This window comes from Orycteropus afer, unplaced genomic scaffold (genome assembly GCF_000298275.1).
Source record: "Orycteropus afer afer isolate SDZICR_OR568_19922 unplaced genomic scaffold, OryAfe1.0 scaffold00048, whole genome shotgun sequence".
Classification (NCBI taxonomy): domain Eukaryota; kingdom Metazoa; phylum Chordata; class Mammalia; order Tubulidentata; family Orycteropodidae; genus Orycteropus; species Orycteropus afer.
In genome coordinates this window covers 7,184,928-7,199,901 of record NW_006921635.1, presented here as the reverse complement: position 1 = coordinate 7,199,901, position 14,974 = coordinate 7,184,928, and the positions used below count along the sequence as shown (strand labels likewise).

Here is a 14,974-nt window from a genome sequence, read left to right as displayed (position 1 = left end):
TATATATATATATATATACACACACACACACACATACACATAAAGGAGCTCTGGTGGCTTAGTGCCTAAGGCATCTGACTGCTAACCAGAAGGTTGGTGGTTCAAATCCACCAACCACTCTGTGGAATTCCTTCCAATCTACTTCCATAAAGATTTATAGCCTCATGAGTAGCAACTGGGATTTTAAAAGCTTGCAAGTGGCCATCTAGATGCAACGATCGGTCTCTCCTTGTCCAGAGCAAAGAAGAATGAAGAAAACCAAAGATTCATGGAAACAATTAGTCCAAGCAACTGATAAACCATATGATCCTCAGCCTATACAACTAGGAGACCAGAAGAACTACATGGTGCCCAGCTACCACTGTCAACCATTTGGAGAGGGATCTCTCTAGGAGATCCTGCATAGAGAGGGAGAACAATATGGAACAAAATTCAAAATTATTTAAAAAAAAAAGGGGGGGGGAGCAGGTTTGCTGGTCTGATAGAGCCTGATGGAACCACTGAGACTATGGCCTCTAGCTGCCCTTCAGGTCTGTAATTGAACCCACTCCTGTGGCTTCCAGTCAAACAAAAGTCAGGCACATGAGCTGAACATTTACACCAGGTAGATAGACTCCTTGGAGAGAACAACCATGGGAGAATAGAAGGGCTGCACATGCACAAGGACACAGTGCAGGGGGCAGGAATGCATGGAGGGAGGGACATAGGGAAGAAGTAACTATGGGGAGGACGTGGGAGGGGGGCTGTTGCATTGGGGTAAATTGTAATCAATGTCATGAGACAAAGTGTACGTGAATTGCTGTAAGGAAAGTGAATCTGTTCTATAAACTTTCACCCGAATTATAATAAAAATTTTAAAATAAAAAGATTTACAGCCTCAGAAACCCAACGAGGCTCTCTATGAGTTGGAATTGACTCGATGACAGTAGTTTTTTTTCTCAAATATATGTGTGTGTATGTGTATGTATATACACACACACATATACACATACACATATGTATCCATACATATGTGTATATGTATACACATACATCTACACGTGTGTGTATGTATATGTGTGTATGTATATATACATTGTACTGGTTTCGCTCTTCTAGAGAACCCAGCCTAACCTCAAAGGCCATGAGCTGAGCACACACGTGCACAAACATGCACACAGGTGCACACATGCACACAGGTGCACAGAGTCATGCTGACTCCGCTGTTTACCTAGCACAGGCGCAGCACCTGTGCGAACATCTGTCCCACATCCACTTGGAAGCATCAGAAATGCTAAGTGTGAACTGCACGGGGACAGGAAGGGAGCACAGGAGAGCAAATGGGGCAAGGCATGTTCCCCTGCACAGTGGTGCTCCTAAGGCCCTGGTGAGAGCTCAACAGACGACCACTGCTCAGAGGGACAAGCCTGGCTGGGAGACTCAACACGTGTGAAGGTGACTCAACACGCGTGAAGGTGACTGATGTGTCAGCTGACGGCGTTCACTCAGCACAGAGCAAAGATTCCCTCTATCCCTTACCTGGGAGCACCGGGCTGGCTGGAGCCCACCTTGATGAATACTAGCTATGCCCCAGCATCTGGATCTGGGGCTGCTGCAGGCAGCTGTGGTCAGAAGTTCAACAGCAGGGGCAAGCCCCAGGAGGCACAAGGATGCCTGGGATGCCGTAAAACAGGGAGAAGGTCTCCCCGCGGCAGAAACACGGACAGCCTAGGCTCTGTCGGCAGTGCCATTTCGCCAGGGCCCGAAACTGCCTGGCTCCTACTGCCCCAGAGAAGCCAGCAGGGAGCCTGGAGACCCTGAGCACTGGGTGGCCGGGCACAGGACCCAGAGAAGCCAGAAGAGAGCCTGGGGGCTGTGAGCACTGGGTGGCTGGGCACAGGACTCAGAGAAGCCAGCAGGGAGCCTGGAGACCCTGAGCACTGGGTGGCCGGGCACAGGACTCAGCCTTCTCTGCTTTCCCTGGTTCCCCTTCCTGTCAAGTGGGAAGACAGCTTGAAAGCGGCATCATGAATAAAGACAAATGCAACGGAAACCAAGACGCGGCCCCGGAAGATGGGCAGGAGACAGAGCTGCGTGATTGTAATCACCCCTGTAACGCAATGGGGAGGGGACTCGATCAGGCCAGTTCACTATTTGCCACAAACCTAAACTAAACCCACTGCCGTCAATCTGAGCCCAACTCATCCCGACCCTGTAGCACACAGGGCAGAACCGCCTCATAGGGCTTCCAGGGCTGTCCTCTTCATGGGTGCAGACTGCCCCATCTTTTCCCATGGAACGGCTGGTGGGTTCAAACCACCAACCTTTTAGCTAGCAGCCGAGTGCTTTAACCAATGCGCCACCAGGACGCATTTGCCACAATGGGATTCTTAATAAAATGTAAAAACACAGCTGCCATTCCCTAAGAAAAATCAGAGAATTTAGAACAAGAAGAAAAGGGCTCAAGTCCTCAAGACACCTGCTCGTGGGCTCAGAAAAGAACAAAGTTGCTATTAGGTTGAAAATGAGGCCATGATATGTTATCATCATTAAGGAACCCTGGTGGTGCAGTTGTTAAAGGACTCAACTCTAAACCAAAAGGTCAGCAGTTTGAACCCATCAGCTGCTCCGCAGGAGAAAAATGAGGCAGTCTGCACCCATATAGATAACGGCCCTGGTGACCCTATGGGGCAGTTCTACTCTGTCTTGTTGTTGTTGTTGTTGTTGTTATGTGCCGTGGAGTCGGACCCGACTCATAGCGACCCCTCCTTGTGTTTCCGAGGCAGTATCTCTACGGAAGTAGATTGACCCATCTTCCTTCCGAGGAGTGGCTGGTGGGTTTGAACCACCAGCCTTCTGGTTAGCAGTCAAGTGTCTTAGCCACTATGCTACCAGAGATCCTTATAGGGGTCAAAATGAGTCAAAATCAACTCAACAGCAGTGGGTCCGGTTTGGTTAGTTTCCATTACTGAGCTGGGACTGCGCTAGTTACATAAAATGTCCCATGTAGTTCTTAGATCAACCTGTGTGTACATACCCATATCCCCATTTTATAGATGAAGAAACGGAAGCTCAGGAGGTTAGCTTCTCCTTCAAGTTTGCAGCTACCAAGAGATGAAGCCAGGAATTCGACCCCAAGGTTTGCTGAACTACAAGACTTGAAGAAATGCGTCGGTAGCTACCATCACTCCCTAACACACACACATTCCCAACAACCCAACACACAACCCTCAAAACTCTTCCCGAACTCCAGGCTTTGGAGGCCCTGGACCCCACAGCAGAAAACAGTGCTCAGTAACATGGAGCAAAACCCAGTGGGCCAATGGGTCTGGAGGCTATGTGGATGCTGGTACTGAAAAAACTCAAACTCTGTTGATGTTACCAGACGGGCTCCAGAGTGAGCAGTAAAAACTGTGATTCTAAAAAACATGGTGGGCCAGCCAAGTGTGAACAGCCAAGCCCGCAAGAAGAGGGGGCCCTGGAGAGTCACAGAGAGAAGACATCGCGCTTGTCAATGACCACCCACAAGTGAAAGCCGGGGCAGCCGGCAGCTTGGAGCAGCTCCAAGCCATTAGCCAGCACTGAGTACAATGACTCTGCCCGAGCTGGTTTTCAGCGAGAGCTCAGAGAATGAGGGAAAAATAAAAAGTAAGATCCCACTCTAACAGAAAGCAAGACGAACAGAGGGGCAGGAGGCCCACAGATGGTGGGGTGGAGGGAAGGTGGGGACTGAGCATCCCAGGCTGGTATGGCCCACAGGAGCTCCCAGGGCAGTGCAGAGCGCTAGAAGCAGAGACCTGCCTGTTCTAAGGGAGCCCTGCTGGCACAGTGGTTAAGCACTCGTTGCTAACTGAAAGGTTGGTGGTTTAAAACCACCAGCAGCTCCACAGCAAAAAGGCCTGGCAGTCCGCTTCCATAGAGAATGACGGTCCTGGAAACCCTATGGGGCAGTACTACCTCTGTCCACTAGGGGTGCTGTAATTTGGACTTAACGGCAGTGGGTTTGGTTTGGGCTTTGCTTCCAGAAAGATGACAGCCTTGGAAACCATGTGGGGTGATTCTACCCTGTCCTACAGGGATGCCATGAGTCAGAATGGACCTAACAGCACCCAACAACAACCCGCCCTCAAAGCAGGCTGCTCCGACGGGAAGCCAGGCCAGGCCCGCCTGGGCTATTTCTGATCTGATCACATGTGAGTGAGTCTCCTCGTCACCCCAGATGGCTCCAGGGTCTGGCTGAGCTGTGACAGACGGAGTCACCCAGGGCTTGGAACCCGTTTTTGGAACCTGGTGACTCACCCCCAGATATGTTACTTGACGTCTATTTAGTAAGTGCACAGGGTACGTGTGTAGAAAAGATGTCGTCCCTGCTGTTACAAAACTGGTGTTGCCAGAAAGAGGCATGGTTGTGGGCAATGTCAGCACCCAAAGCAACAGTCACCCACCCAGGCACCACCCTGGGCTGGGAATGCTCCATGTCCAACCAGACCATCTTAAACGGGCATCGTGGAGACACAAGAAAGAAACCTACATGCAGGTTCAGCTTTGACTGACAGCAGCATGGTGCATAAAACCCAACTTGATGCTGAATGGACTGCGGGGGGATTCTTCACACAAGGAAAGGATTCCTTGCCAAGCCAGTCTCCAGCCCATATTTTAAACTATCGACTTCCCCCACATCCCATTTTCTCACGATCTTTAGGAATCTATCGTTGAACAAAGAAACCCCGACTTGGCACATGAGACATTAATCACAGATACCACATATGGGTGTGGGGGGCAGTGGGGCACCGAGGCTGAGACTCTACACCACATCCTCAGGGAATGGGGGGGTGGGACTGCAATCCTCAGCATGCTTGCTCAGAGAATGGGGGGCTGGGGGGATGCAGCCCCCACCCACCCACTGTGAGACTGAGAGGCTGTGGAGAGGCATATCCCCAGCAACCGCTCAGAGAACGAGGGGCTGCGGGGATGCAGTCCCCACCCACCCGCTCAGAGATAGCCCCCTGGGAGAAGAGGACAGAGGTCTTCCGTTGAAGAAAGCTGAAGTGGGAACCCAACAGAAGCAGTCTCCCAAAGGGAGGTTTGGCCGTGGAGGTGGACTGGACAAGTGTGCACGGAAGGGCACGTGAGGGGACAGAGCCAGGCACCAAGGCTGCTGATTACTGGCTGTGATGGCCACACAGAGTGAAAGGAGGCCAGGTGGTGGGAGTTTAACTGAGGCACGATTCCCCACAGCCTGGAAATGAGGTCCCACTGCTGGTTCTGGAAGCCAGGCAGGGAAGGTGAGTCTGTGCACTTGGCCTTAAAAGATTTCATCTTTCTTAAACCTTAAACCAAAAAGTCTTCTCAAAACCAAACAGTAGTTTAGCGTCAATAGTAAAGAATGTCTGCCGTGAATAACACTGTGTTCTTCTAAAGAACCACCTACACGGGATCAAGGAGCTCTGATGGTTAAAGCATTCAGCTGCTAACCCCGAAGGTCGGCAGTTCGAACCCATCAGCTGCTCCACAGGAGAAAGATGAGGCAGTGGACTTCTGTAAAGGTTTACAGCCTTGGAAACCCTATGGGGCAGTTTTGCTCTGTCCTGTAGGGTTGCTATGAAATCTAGGCCAGGCCTTAAAAGCAGAGGTAGCAGGGCTCTGTGACTGGACAGTCACAGAATCGAAATAGACTTCATGGCAGTGGGATTTTGGTTTTAATGGGATCAAGCTGACAATAGCAATTCACAAGAGCACAGGCGTACCTTGTTTTACCGCGCTTTGCAGCTACTGCGTCTTTCACAGATGGAAGATCTGTGGCGATCCCGTGCCGACCGAGCCTACCAGCACCATTTTGCCAGCAGCACGTGGTCACTTCACGTCTCTGTGTCACATTTTGGTCATTCTCACAATATTTCAAATGTTTTCATAATGCTGTTGCATACAACAGAGTACAGTGTAGTATAAAGGTAACTTTTCCACATACTGGGAAACCAGAAAGTTCACATGACTCACTTTATTGCAGCGGTCTGGAACCAAACCGCCATCTCTCTGAGGTATGCCTGATCAGAAATTCAAGGAGCAGGGAGTTTATGTTAAAGAGGAAGACACGGTTCGAATGGCTGTACAACTTGAAGAACTGTACCGGTAGAAATCGTTGAATTGGTGTATATATTCTCAAAAAAATTATTAAAATGAATGAATTGAACCCCAAGTTGGTGGAAGAATACACAAAAAAGGATTTCATCTTTCATTCAGTTCAAGAACTTGGCCGAACTTCCAGCAAGCAAGCTGGCCTATGCGGGTTCCTTATCCACACTCTGCTGTTAATGACACCTTCAGGACTGCCTGACATTGAGCACAGAAATGCTAGAGAAATCTAAGACAGGCCTTAAAAGCAGAGGTAGCAGGACTCTGTGACTAGACAGCCAGGGCGCACCACCAAGTCCTCCTGACCCGCTAGGGCATCTGGCAGCACGTGGTGGCCCACCACTGGCTGAACGAACGACGTCTCCTGCTCCACCACCATCTGACTGTACAGAACCATGTGCATCTCTGACCTCAGCCTCCACATCTCAAGAACGGGGACAGACACCACCTACTTCACAAAGGCTGTTAGGATCCACCATCCACAAACGCTATAGCATGTGCTCTTCTGAGCTACCATGGACCGTGCCCACTGGCTATTCCAAGACGGTGGATCCAGAGAAGGCTTAGAACTTGGGTGCCATGAAGGATTCTGATTTGCAGGTGCTGGGTTCACTGTCATGTCAGGGAACAGGGGCCAAGCCCACCAGTCTGTTTACCAAAACAAGGCAGCACAGAACTTGTGGGGGGGCATTTACAAGTATTCCAAAGGCGGAGAGGCTGGGACACTGCCAGAAAGTCTACCGACAATGTTCCCTGAACGTATCGGAGTCTGCGGTTCAGTGGTAGGGTTCTCGCCTTCCATGCAGGAAACCAGGGTTCAATTCCCAGCCAATGCATCTCACGGGCGGCCACCACCTGGCTGTTAGTGGAGGCCTGTGTGTTGATCCTGAACAGGTTTCAGTGGAGCTTCCAGACACAGGGAGACTAGGAAGAAAGGTCTGGGGGTCCACGCCTGAAAATACGCCCAGGAAAATCATACAGAACACCAGGGTCAGACCCACAGCCCGTCACGAGGATGGTGCAGGACCAGGCAGCTTCATTCCACGCACACAGCACGGCCCTGAGTCAGGCACTGACGGTGGCCAATGACATGGAAAAACAAACCCCTAAAGCATGCCCCAAAACAAACAACAACAAAGACACTGCAGCTTCCAGAACTAAAACACACAGGGAAAGAGATCAGAATTTTAAAAAATGTTTTAATCTAAATTCCCCAGTTGTAGTCAAGATGCCAATTCCTCAATACGTTGAGGAGTGGTTTTGAGAACAGAGCCCAGCCCTCCTCTCCACAAGAGCAAATGCAGGAGGTTCTGGCTTTACCATGAAGACTGGGAGGCAACACTTCCTAGCTGAGCGGATGGAGGACTTCCTGCCCAGCCCTCCACCAGAATGGCTCGTTTAGGGGGGCTGAGGGTTCGCCTTCGTGTCAGCTGGGAACAAAGAAGAACTTTACCTGGTGGAAACCTCCACAGCCTGTTTAATCAGGAGACCAGTTCTGGTCCTGCAAGGTCCTATGGGATCCTAAGAGTGTGGCATGGTGAAATGAGGACAGGCGTGGCAGGAGGGAGGGCTAAGCACAGCTGAACAAATTCAGCCCATCTGCTCGGCTTTTCTTTCACTACTTCCTCCTGGCCAGGTACTGCTTCAAATGTTTCTAATCTAGGAGGCCCGCCTCCACCCCAGGCGAGGTGAGGCTGAGAAAGTACTCATCAGTGCCGTCCTGTCCGGACATTTCCGGGGTGCCTTTTATGAGCCAGGAACTGTGCTTCAAGGCTGGACAGATGAGTAAGGCCCAGTCGAGATCCGGCCCTGGGGCGGTTCAGAGCCTGGTCGGGGAGACAGACACAGAGAGAGAGAAAAATGCCAGATCTGGCTCCTGCCACTTGAGCATCCTGGGAGTTTCCTCTCCGCCTTGCCTCCCAGTCTCCAGGGAAGAAAATAACCCCTCTTCAGGGCCAGCTCATCTCAAGGCGCCTAAGAGGAGCTGTCATGCTGGTGGGAGGTGCCAATCAGAGTTGACAAAAGGTCAGCAGGCAGATGCTCTGTCATTGAGTCACTTTCGGGCCCAAACACATTTAGCAGCTCCCATGTCCTGCTCAGTCAGGTCCGAATCCCACTGTGGGTGTTCTGGGCTCTCCTTAGAATAGAGACCTGCCACCCACCTAGGACTCATGCTGGAGGTACTGTGTTAATCCTCTGAGGTCTGCCATGTTGTGTGAACCTCAGAACTGCCCTATAAAGGAGCAGTATTAGACATTTAGAGCCCTGGTGGTACAGTGGTTAGGGCACTCAGCTGCTAACCAAAAGGGCAGAGGTCTGAACCAACCAACTGCTCTACAGGAAAAAGATGAGGCAGTCTGCTTCCGTAAAGATTTATAGCCTTGGAAACCCTACAGGGAAGTTCTACTCTGTCATACAGATTTGCTATGAGTCAGAATCGACTCAATGGCAGTGGGACTGGTTTTTTTTTGTTTTTGTTTTTTGGTACTAGTAGTCAAAGGAGCCCTGGTGGCACTCTGGTTAAGCTCTCAGCTGCAAACCAAAAGGTCAGCAGTTAGAACTCACCAGCTGTCCCATAGGAGGAAGAGGTGGCAACCTCCTGTAAACATTTCAGCCTTGGAAACCCTATGAAGCTGTTCTATCCTGTCCTAGGGTCACTAGGAGCTGAGATTGACTCAGTGGCAATGGGGGAATTGGCAGTTTCATTTTACAGGTGAGGAGACAGAAGCTGTCCCTTTAGACAGCACATGCACCTGCTGTGTGCCCCAGGCCCCACACAACCAGGTCTCCGGTCCTAACTTTAAGGAGGAAGTGCAGCCAGAACGCTCCTCAGAAGCAAGGATGGCAAGAGTTCATCTCACGTACCGTGGACACGCTATCAGGAGGGACCAGTCCCTGGACAAGGACAGCATGCTTGGTAAAGAGGGAGACCCTCAAAGAGATGGACTGACCCAGTGGTTGCGACAATGGGTTCAAACACAGCAATGACTGTGAGGATGGTGCAGGCCTGGGCAGTGTTTCGTTCTGCTGTATATAGGGCTGCTATGAGTTGGAACTGACTCGCCTAACCACAACTTCAAGGTCACGTTCTCTGAACCAGATTCCGGTGGTTTGTGGGAAGGAAAGGCTGCCTGTTTCTATTATTAGGTAAGTACCTTCGATGAAACCTAGACCAGGTAGAGTCCCTGGTGCAAAAGGCATCCATATTCCCAACTCAGTTATCCAGGCTGGCTTGATGCAGGGTCACCTGCCATTGGGAGCCAAGAACCCAGGGTGGGTGCCCACCTCAACAGCCCCACCCTGCTTCCTGAGTTGGCTCTCATCCTCCACCCCAAGGCGTCCTCTTTGGCCCTTCCTTTCCCATTCCCAAATCTCCACTCCTGCAAGTTCCCATTTTCAGCCCCAATTTTCCTGTGTCCATCACCATCGTGTAAAATGTAACCCGATGCCTGTGCAGAGAACAGAGAACAAGTTCTGTAAGACGAGGACATGGAAAGCACCTCCCTCACAAACCAGAGACATCACAGGCAAAGTGTGTGGGCACTGCCTGCCCCCAGTAGGAGCCTGGTATCTGTGAGCTATCATTACTGTGTAACTTCACTGAAAAGGAGCCCCAACCAAAGGGTTGGCAGTTCGAACCCACCGGAGGCTCTGAGGGATAAGACCTGGTTATCTGCTTCCATGAAGATGACAGCCTAGGAAACCCTACTCTGTCACGCGGGGTCGCGATGAGTCGGAATCAACTTGACAGCGTGTAGCAGCAGCAACTACTTTACTCAGCTTGCAATGACAGGGCAGAGGGTTGGAGTCCAGAAACGTTTAAATTAAGGAATACATTAAGGAGTAAGAATGGGCCCCCTGAGCCTGAAGGTGGGGGTAGTCTTGGAGCCCATGCTGTAGTAAGCCATCAAAGCCCTCCCGCATTCCCTCACCGGCGTGGAGGCTGTCCTGGCTCCCGACTCGCTCCCGGAGCGAGTGTGAACTTCGGCCTCCCCACAGCGAGCTGTAAGGGTGGTGGCAGGTGCCCCAGCTGTACCCAGCTGCCGCTGCCACATTTAGACACAGCAGCGTTCTGCACGCAGAGGAGAGAACAGCATTTCATGGCGGGGGACCAGCAACAACAGACAGGACCCCCCCATGAAGACGTGGAGGGAGGTAAAGGCTTCAGTCTCTGTCACGAGACTTGAACCCAGCATGTCGGGTGCTTGCTCACTTTAATTGGCGTCACCGCCGGTCTGGTGACACCCAGCATTCTGCCTGCACGAGGCCCTCAAAGAGCCAGGGGAGCAACTACGGCGGAGCCAAATGACCCCACTCCTTAGGAGGCTCTAATTGCTGTTTCTCCAGCCGCATGCTGCCTTCCCTTCCTGGCTGGGTGGCGGCCACCGGCTGGGCCAGGAGTGGCAGTAAAGGACCCGGGTCATGGCCGGGATCTGGATCCCGGCTTGTGGCAGAGGTTCCAAAGCAGCTGCCCAGTCTCAGGCCACCATAAGAACACCCACGACCGGCTGGGCCCTCACCAAGCGCCAAGCACCGCGTGCATCACACCCACCACTGCCTGGAATCCCCCAGGGCCCCACTCTACAGATGAGGAGGCTGAGGCCTGGAGAAGCCAAGCTCTGCACTCAGTCAGCACGGGTCGCCTCGGGGCTCGATGCCATGGCCCTCGCACTTACCACACCTCCACCTGGGACATCACAAGGATCAGAAACTATTCAAGTCCTCTGGGCTTCATTCTTTGGCAAGCATGCTGGGGGACACTAGTCAGAGAAAGAGCCACAGGCCCAGATTCCTGTGAATGGAGAGTACACTGTGGGGTGAGAGCCCTCTCCTTCTCTCAGCTCATCCTGGCCACATCTGCCCCAATGCCAACAGCGTGGGCCAATCCTGACGGAATCTGGTGCCAACCAGCCTGGCTGCGTAAGACTCTGCAAAGGGAGCCAGGGCATCATGTGTTGGTCCCTTGCAAGGGGACAGTGACTCCATCCTGGGAGACACAGCACAAGGTAAACTCCCAAAGGCATGCCAGGATTGGGGGGGCTCCTCTGCTCCGTTACTTCTTGGGCCTTATCCCTGCATGGCTTGTCACCAGGACACCAAGGGCAACCCAGCTCTAAAGGGACACATGAGGCTAGTGAGTGCCTGCTCAAATCTCACTTCATGCCCCGGTCCATCCTCTTCTCACCCAGAAAGGGCACGTCGTGGGGGCCCACCCGTTGTAGCCTTTGGGGACAATAAACACTGAATGTGACCAAAACTATCCTGAAGACCCCAATGCTGCCCACAACGTTCTGATTCCTTCCACGTGATGGTCTAGCCCACTGCCTGAGGTGGAATGCAGACCACAGCTGTGTCTAAGCTGCCTGTGAAGGCCTCCCCACTGCCTGTTTTCAAGGTGATTCCTAATTTCCAGGCTCTAAATACCTCTGCTCATACCTGCCGCCTTCATCCACCTCACACTGTTCTGTCGGTGACTCATTCATTAGCATGCCGACAGCCACTCTTAGGGTTCAGAGATGTTAAGAGTCTTGGATAAAATCCATCCTTGTCCATATAAGGAGAAAAATCCCCACCCTACAGTTTCCTGCAGGGTTAAGGTCCTAACACGCTCAAGACCACGTAGCATAGGTCATCTCCAGCACAGGGTAAAGGTCGTAGGCATTGCAGCCAGGTTCCTGGGTCCCTGCATCTCAAGGAGGGCAGGAGGATGTAGGTAGAGAGCCTGAGGAAGGACCACGCAGTGGCTGTTGGGCCCAAGCCTGTGGTCTGGGCTCAGCTGATGCTCCCGCCTTCTGACATTTTGCTCAATTCTCAGTGGCTCACGCCCACGCCACTGCCGACCCTGCTACAAGCCTCCGTCTGCACTCTGCCAATGCCTTCCTACCTCAAGAGTTCACATCCACCAGACTGGTGGCAATGAGGGCAGCCTCCAGGACAGTCAGCTGTGTTGGGAGAAATGGGACTCACAGAACCAGTAGGACAAGAAGAAGGAGGCGATGTCACCGGGCTTCAGCAAGGGCCCTCAGCCAGCCACTCCCGTGAGCTGCAAGCCTCAGAGACCCAATGGGGTTTGTTTCGGCCATCATGTGCTGGAGTATCTACACGTGGTGGGCACTGAGCCAGGTGACACAAAGATGAACAAGGTCTTCCTGTGCTCAGGAGCTCAGGGCTTAGGAGGTGATTCAGACAGTTAAACAAGTAATTACCATGTAGTCGGCTACTTGGAATAATAGAAGCCAATTCAGGACGACCAAGCAGTAAAGGGCAGTGAGTAATTAACTCCGTCAGGAAGAGGAGGTTCAGTGAAGGCTTCAAAGAAGAGATGGTATTATCAGCAGGGCTTTCAAGACCCAACTGGAGCCCCTGAGCAAACGAGGCAGGCGAGTAATGGAGGCAGAGTTACCAGTAAGGCAGAAAGGCTTAAGAATGCATGGGGCATTCACAGGACTGTAAATAGTTTGATGCTGTGGATCGAGGCAGGAAATGGGACCAGCCAAGCAAGAAGGTGCTAGAACACAGAAGGCCTCGAATGCTGGCTCAAAGAAGCCCCGGTGGCACAGTGGTTAAAGCACTTGGGTGCCAAACAAAAGGTCAGTGGTCTCAATCCACCAGCCACTCTGTGGGAAAAAGATGTGGCAGGCTGCTTCTGTAAAGATTACAGCCATGGAAACTCTATGGGGCAGTTCTCCTCAGTCCTGTAGGGTTGCTATGTGTCAGAATAGAGTTGATGGCAATGGGTTTGGCTTTATGCCACCTAAAGAGCTTGGCTAGAATCCTGGGGGGAATGGGCAGGTCTTGAGGAGCTCCAATAAGGGAAAGTTCCACAATGGATTTGTGTTTTACAGACTGCTGGATGGCAGGGGTGGTGGGGATGGACGCTTTGGCTAGAAGGTCAATTCCAAAATCCAAGCATGAAATAGCAATGGCCTGCAACCTTTATCCACAGAGAGGCCCTACTGCCATTCTTCCCAGCCAGGCTTGATGGAGCAACCCCACAAGTTCTTAGAGGTTTTAGCAAGTGACCCAAGAAGAGAGTGAGATGGGAAACAAAAGACCTAATGCCCCATGCAGAGAGTTTTCCTGGACCCTGTCAGGTATGTTCCTGTTAAGAAACAAGCCAAGAACAAAACTCAAAAGCATTTGGAAAAAAAAAAGGGGGACCAGGTTTGCTGGTCTGATAGAGCCTGGTGGAACCACTAAGACTATGGCCCCTAGCTGACCTTCAGGTCTGGAACTGAACCCACATCTGTGGCTTCCAGCCAAACAAAAGACAGGCATATGAGTTGAACGTTTACCTGAGGTAGATACACTCCTTGGAGAGAACAATCATGGGAAAAAGAAAGGCTGTGTATGCACAGGGAGACAGCTCAGGGGACAGGAATGCATGGAGGGACGGACACAGGGAAAAGGTGACTGTCGGGAGGAAGTGGGAGGGGAGCTGCTGCATTGTGATGAATTGTGGTCAATGTCATGAGACAAAGAATTTGTGAACTGCTGTATGGAAAGTGAATCTGCTCTGTAAATTTTCACCCAAATCACAATTTAAAAAAAAATCCAAGGGGGGCAGAAACAAGCCAAGAGACAGGTGTAGAGGGTGGACACTTACATCAAGTAGATACACTATCTCGAATGATCAATCACAAGAGAACAGAAGGGCAGTATGTGCACAAGGAGATAGGTCAAGGGGCAGGAATGCACAGGAAAGGACAGAGGGAAGAGATGATGACAGGAAGGTAGTGGGAAGAGAGCAGTTACATTGTGGGGAATTGTAGTCAACGTTATGAGACAGAATGTGTATGAACTACTGTATGGAAAATGAATTTGCTCCATAAACTTTCACCCAAATCACAGTAAAAGTTAAAAAAAAAAGAAAAGAAGCCAAAGTGAGCCACTGAGTTTGCCGATACACCCGGTCTCCCTATATGATGTGATGATGAAAGCAAATGCTAAGGGCCAACATTCACATTTATTACGGGCCTATTAAGACACGGAAGAAGAGGAAGGGAAGGACCTTCAGAGTCAGGCAGTCCAAGCTTCCAATCACAGTTCAAACACTTGTTGGCTGTGTGATCTTTGGTAAGTTACTTGGGCAAGGCCCATAATTTTGTCCCCTGTAATATAGTGAATGTGCCGATTGCCCTGCAGGAGGAACTAGTGAGACAACAGATAAGAAAGAGCCTAATAGTCAGCTTGACAGCTCTGAGGCATTTAAGACCAAAAAAAACCAAACTCATTGCCACTGAGTTGATTCTGATTCATAGCAGCCCACAGAACAGAGCAGAACTGCCTTGTAGAGTCCTCAAGGCTGTACTCTTTACAGGGGCAGACTGTCACATGTTTCGCTGATGGGTTCAAACCAATGGATGACCTTTCAGTTAGCAGCTGAACACTGAACCCCTGTGCCACCAGGGCTCCTTGGCATTTAAGAAGTGTTCCTGAAACCTGTCACTGCTTTCTCAGCCCCAAGTGGCACTGAGGGAAATCTCTAGTTTAGATTCTAGCCCTCCTGGAGCACCATCAAGCAGGCCCAGCTCTGCCACCCTGGCTGGGGTGAGCATGCACAAACAAGGACAGGCCAGTTTATTGGGAGCCAGGCCTCCCAGTGGACGCCCACCCCCAAGGACACTGCTCTCCTTCATTACTCCTGAGGGAGGCTGCTACACACCCTGTGACCCAACTGTGCTCTCTCTGGACAAAGGAGATGGTGCGGCGAGGCTCATCCTTCCCTGGACTCAAGCATCTGCACCTGTGAGCTGGAGAAGAGCAATGGCCCTCTGTCCTGGCTGAGGGCTGGCACATGGGTGGTGCCCAAAGCACCGGTCCATGATGTCTCGCTGCCATTAGGTGCTGCTGAGTCAGTTCA

The 14,974-nt window shown here is 51.4% G+C and overlaps 1 protein-coding gene across 1 annotated transcript in view; it reads right to left on the bottom strand.

Moving 5' to 3' along the window:
* TPCN1 (two pore segment channel 1) overlaps positions 1-11,600 on the bottom strand; it is a 57,182-nt gene extending 45,582 nt beyond the window's left edge. The window contains exons 1-3 of the mRNA XM_007938278.1: positions 11,548-11,600; positions 11,269-11,334; positions 10,044-10,183 (exon numbers count right to left, since the gene is read on the bottom strand). Coding sequence (XP_007936469.1) covers positions 10,044-10,183; positions 11,269-11,334; positions 11,548-11,600 — 259 coding nt within the window. The remainder of the gene's footprint in view (positions 1-10,043; positions 10,184-11,268; positions 11,335-11,547) is intronic.
* Positions 11,601-14,974: the final 3,374 nt, after the last annotated feature.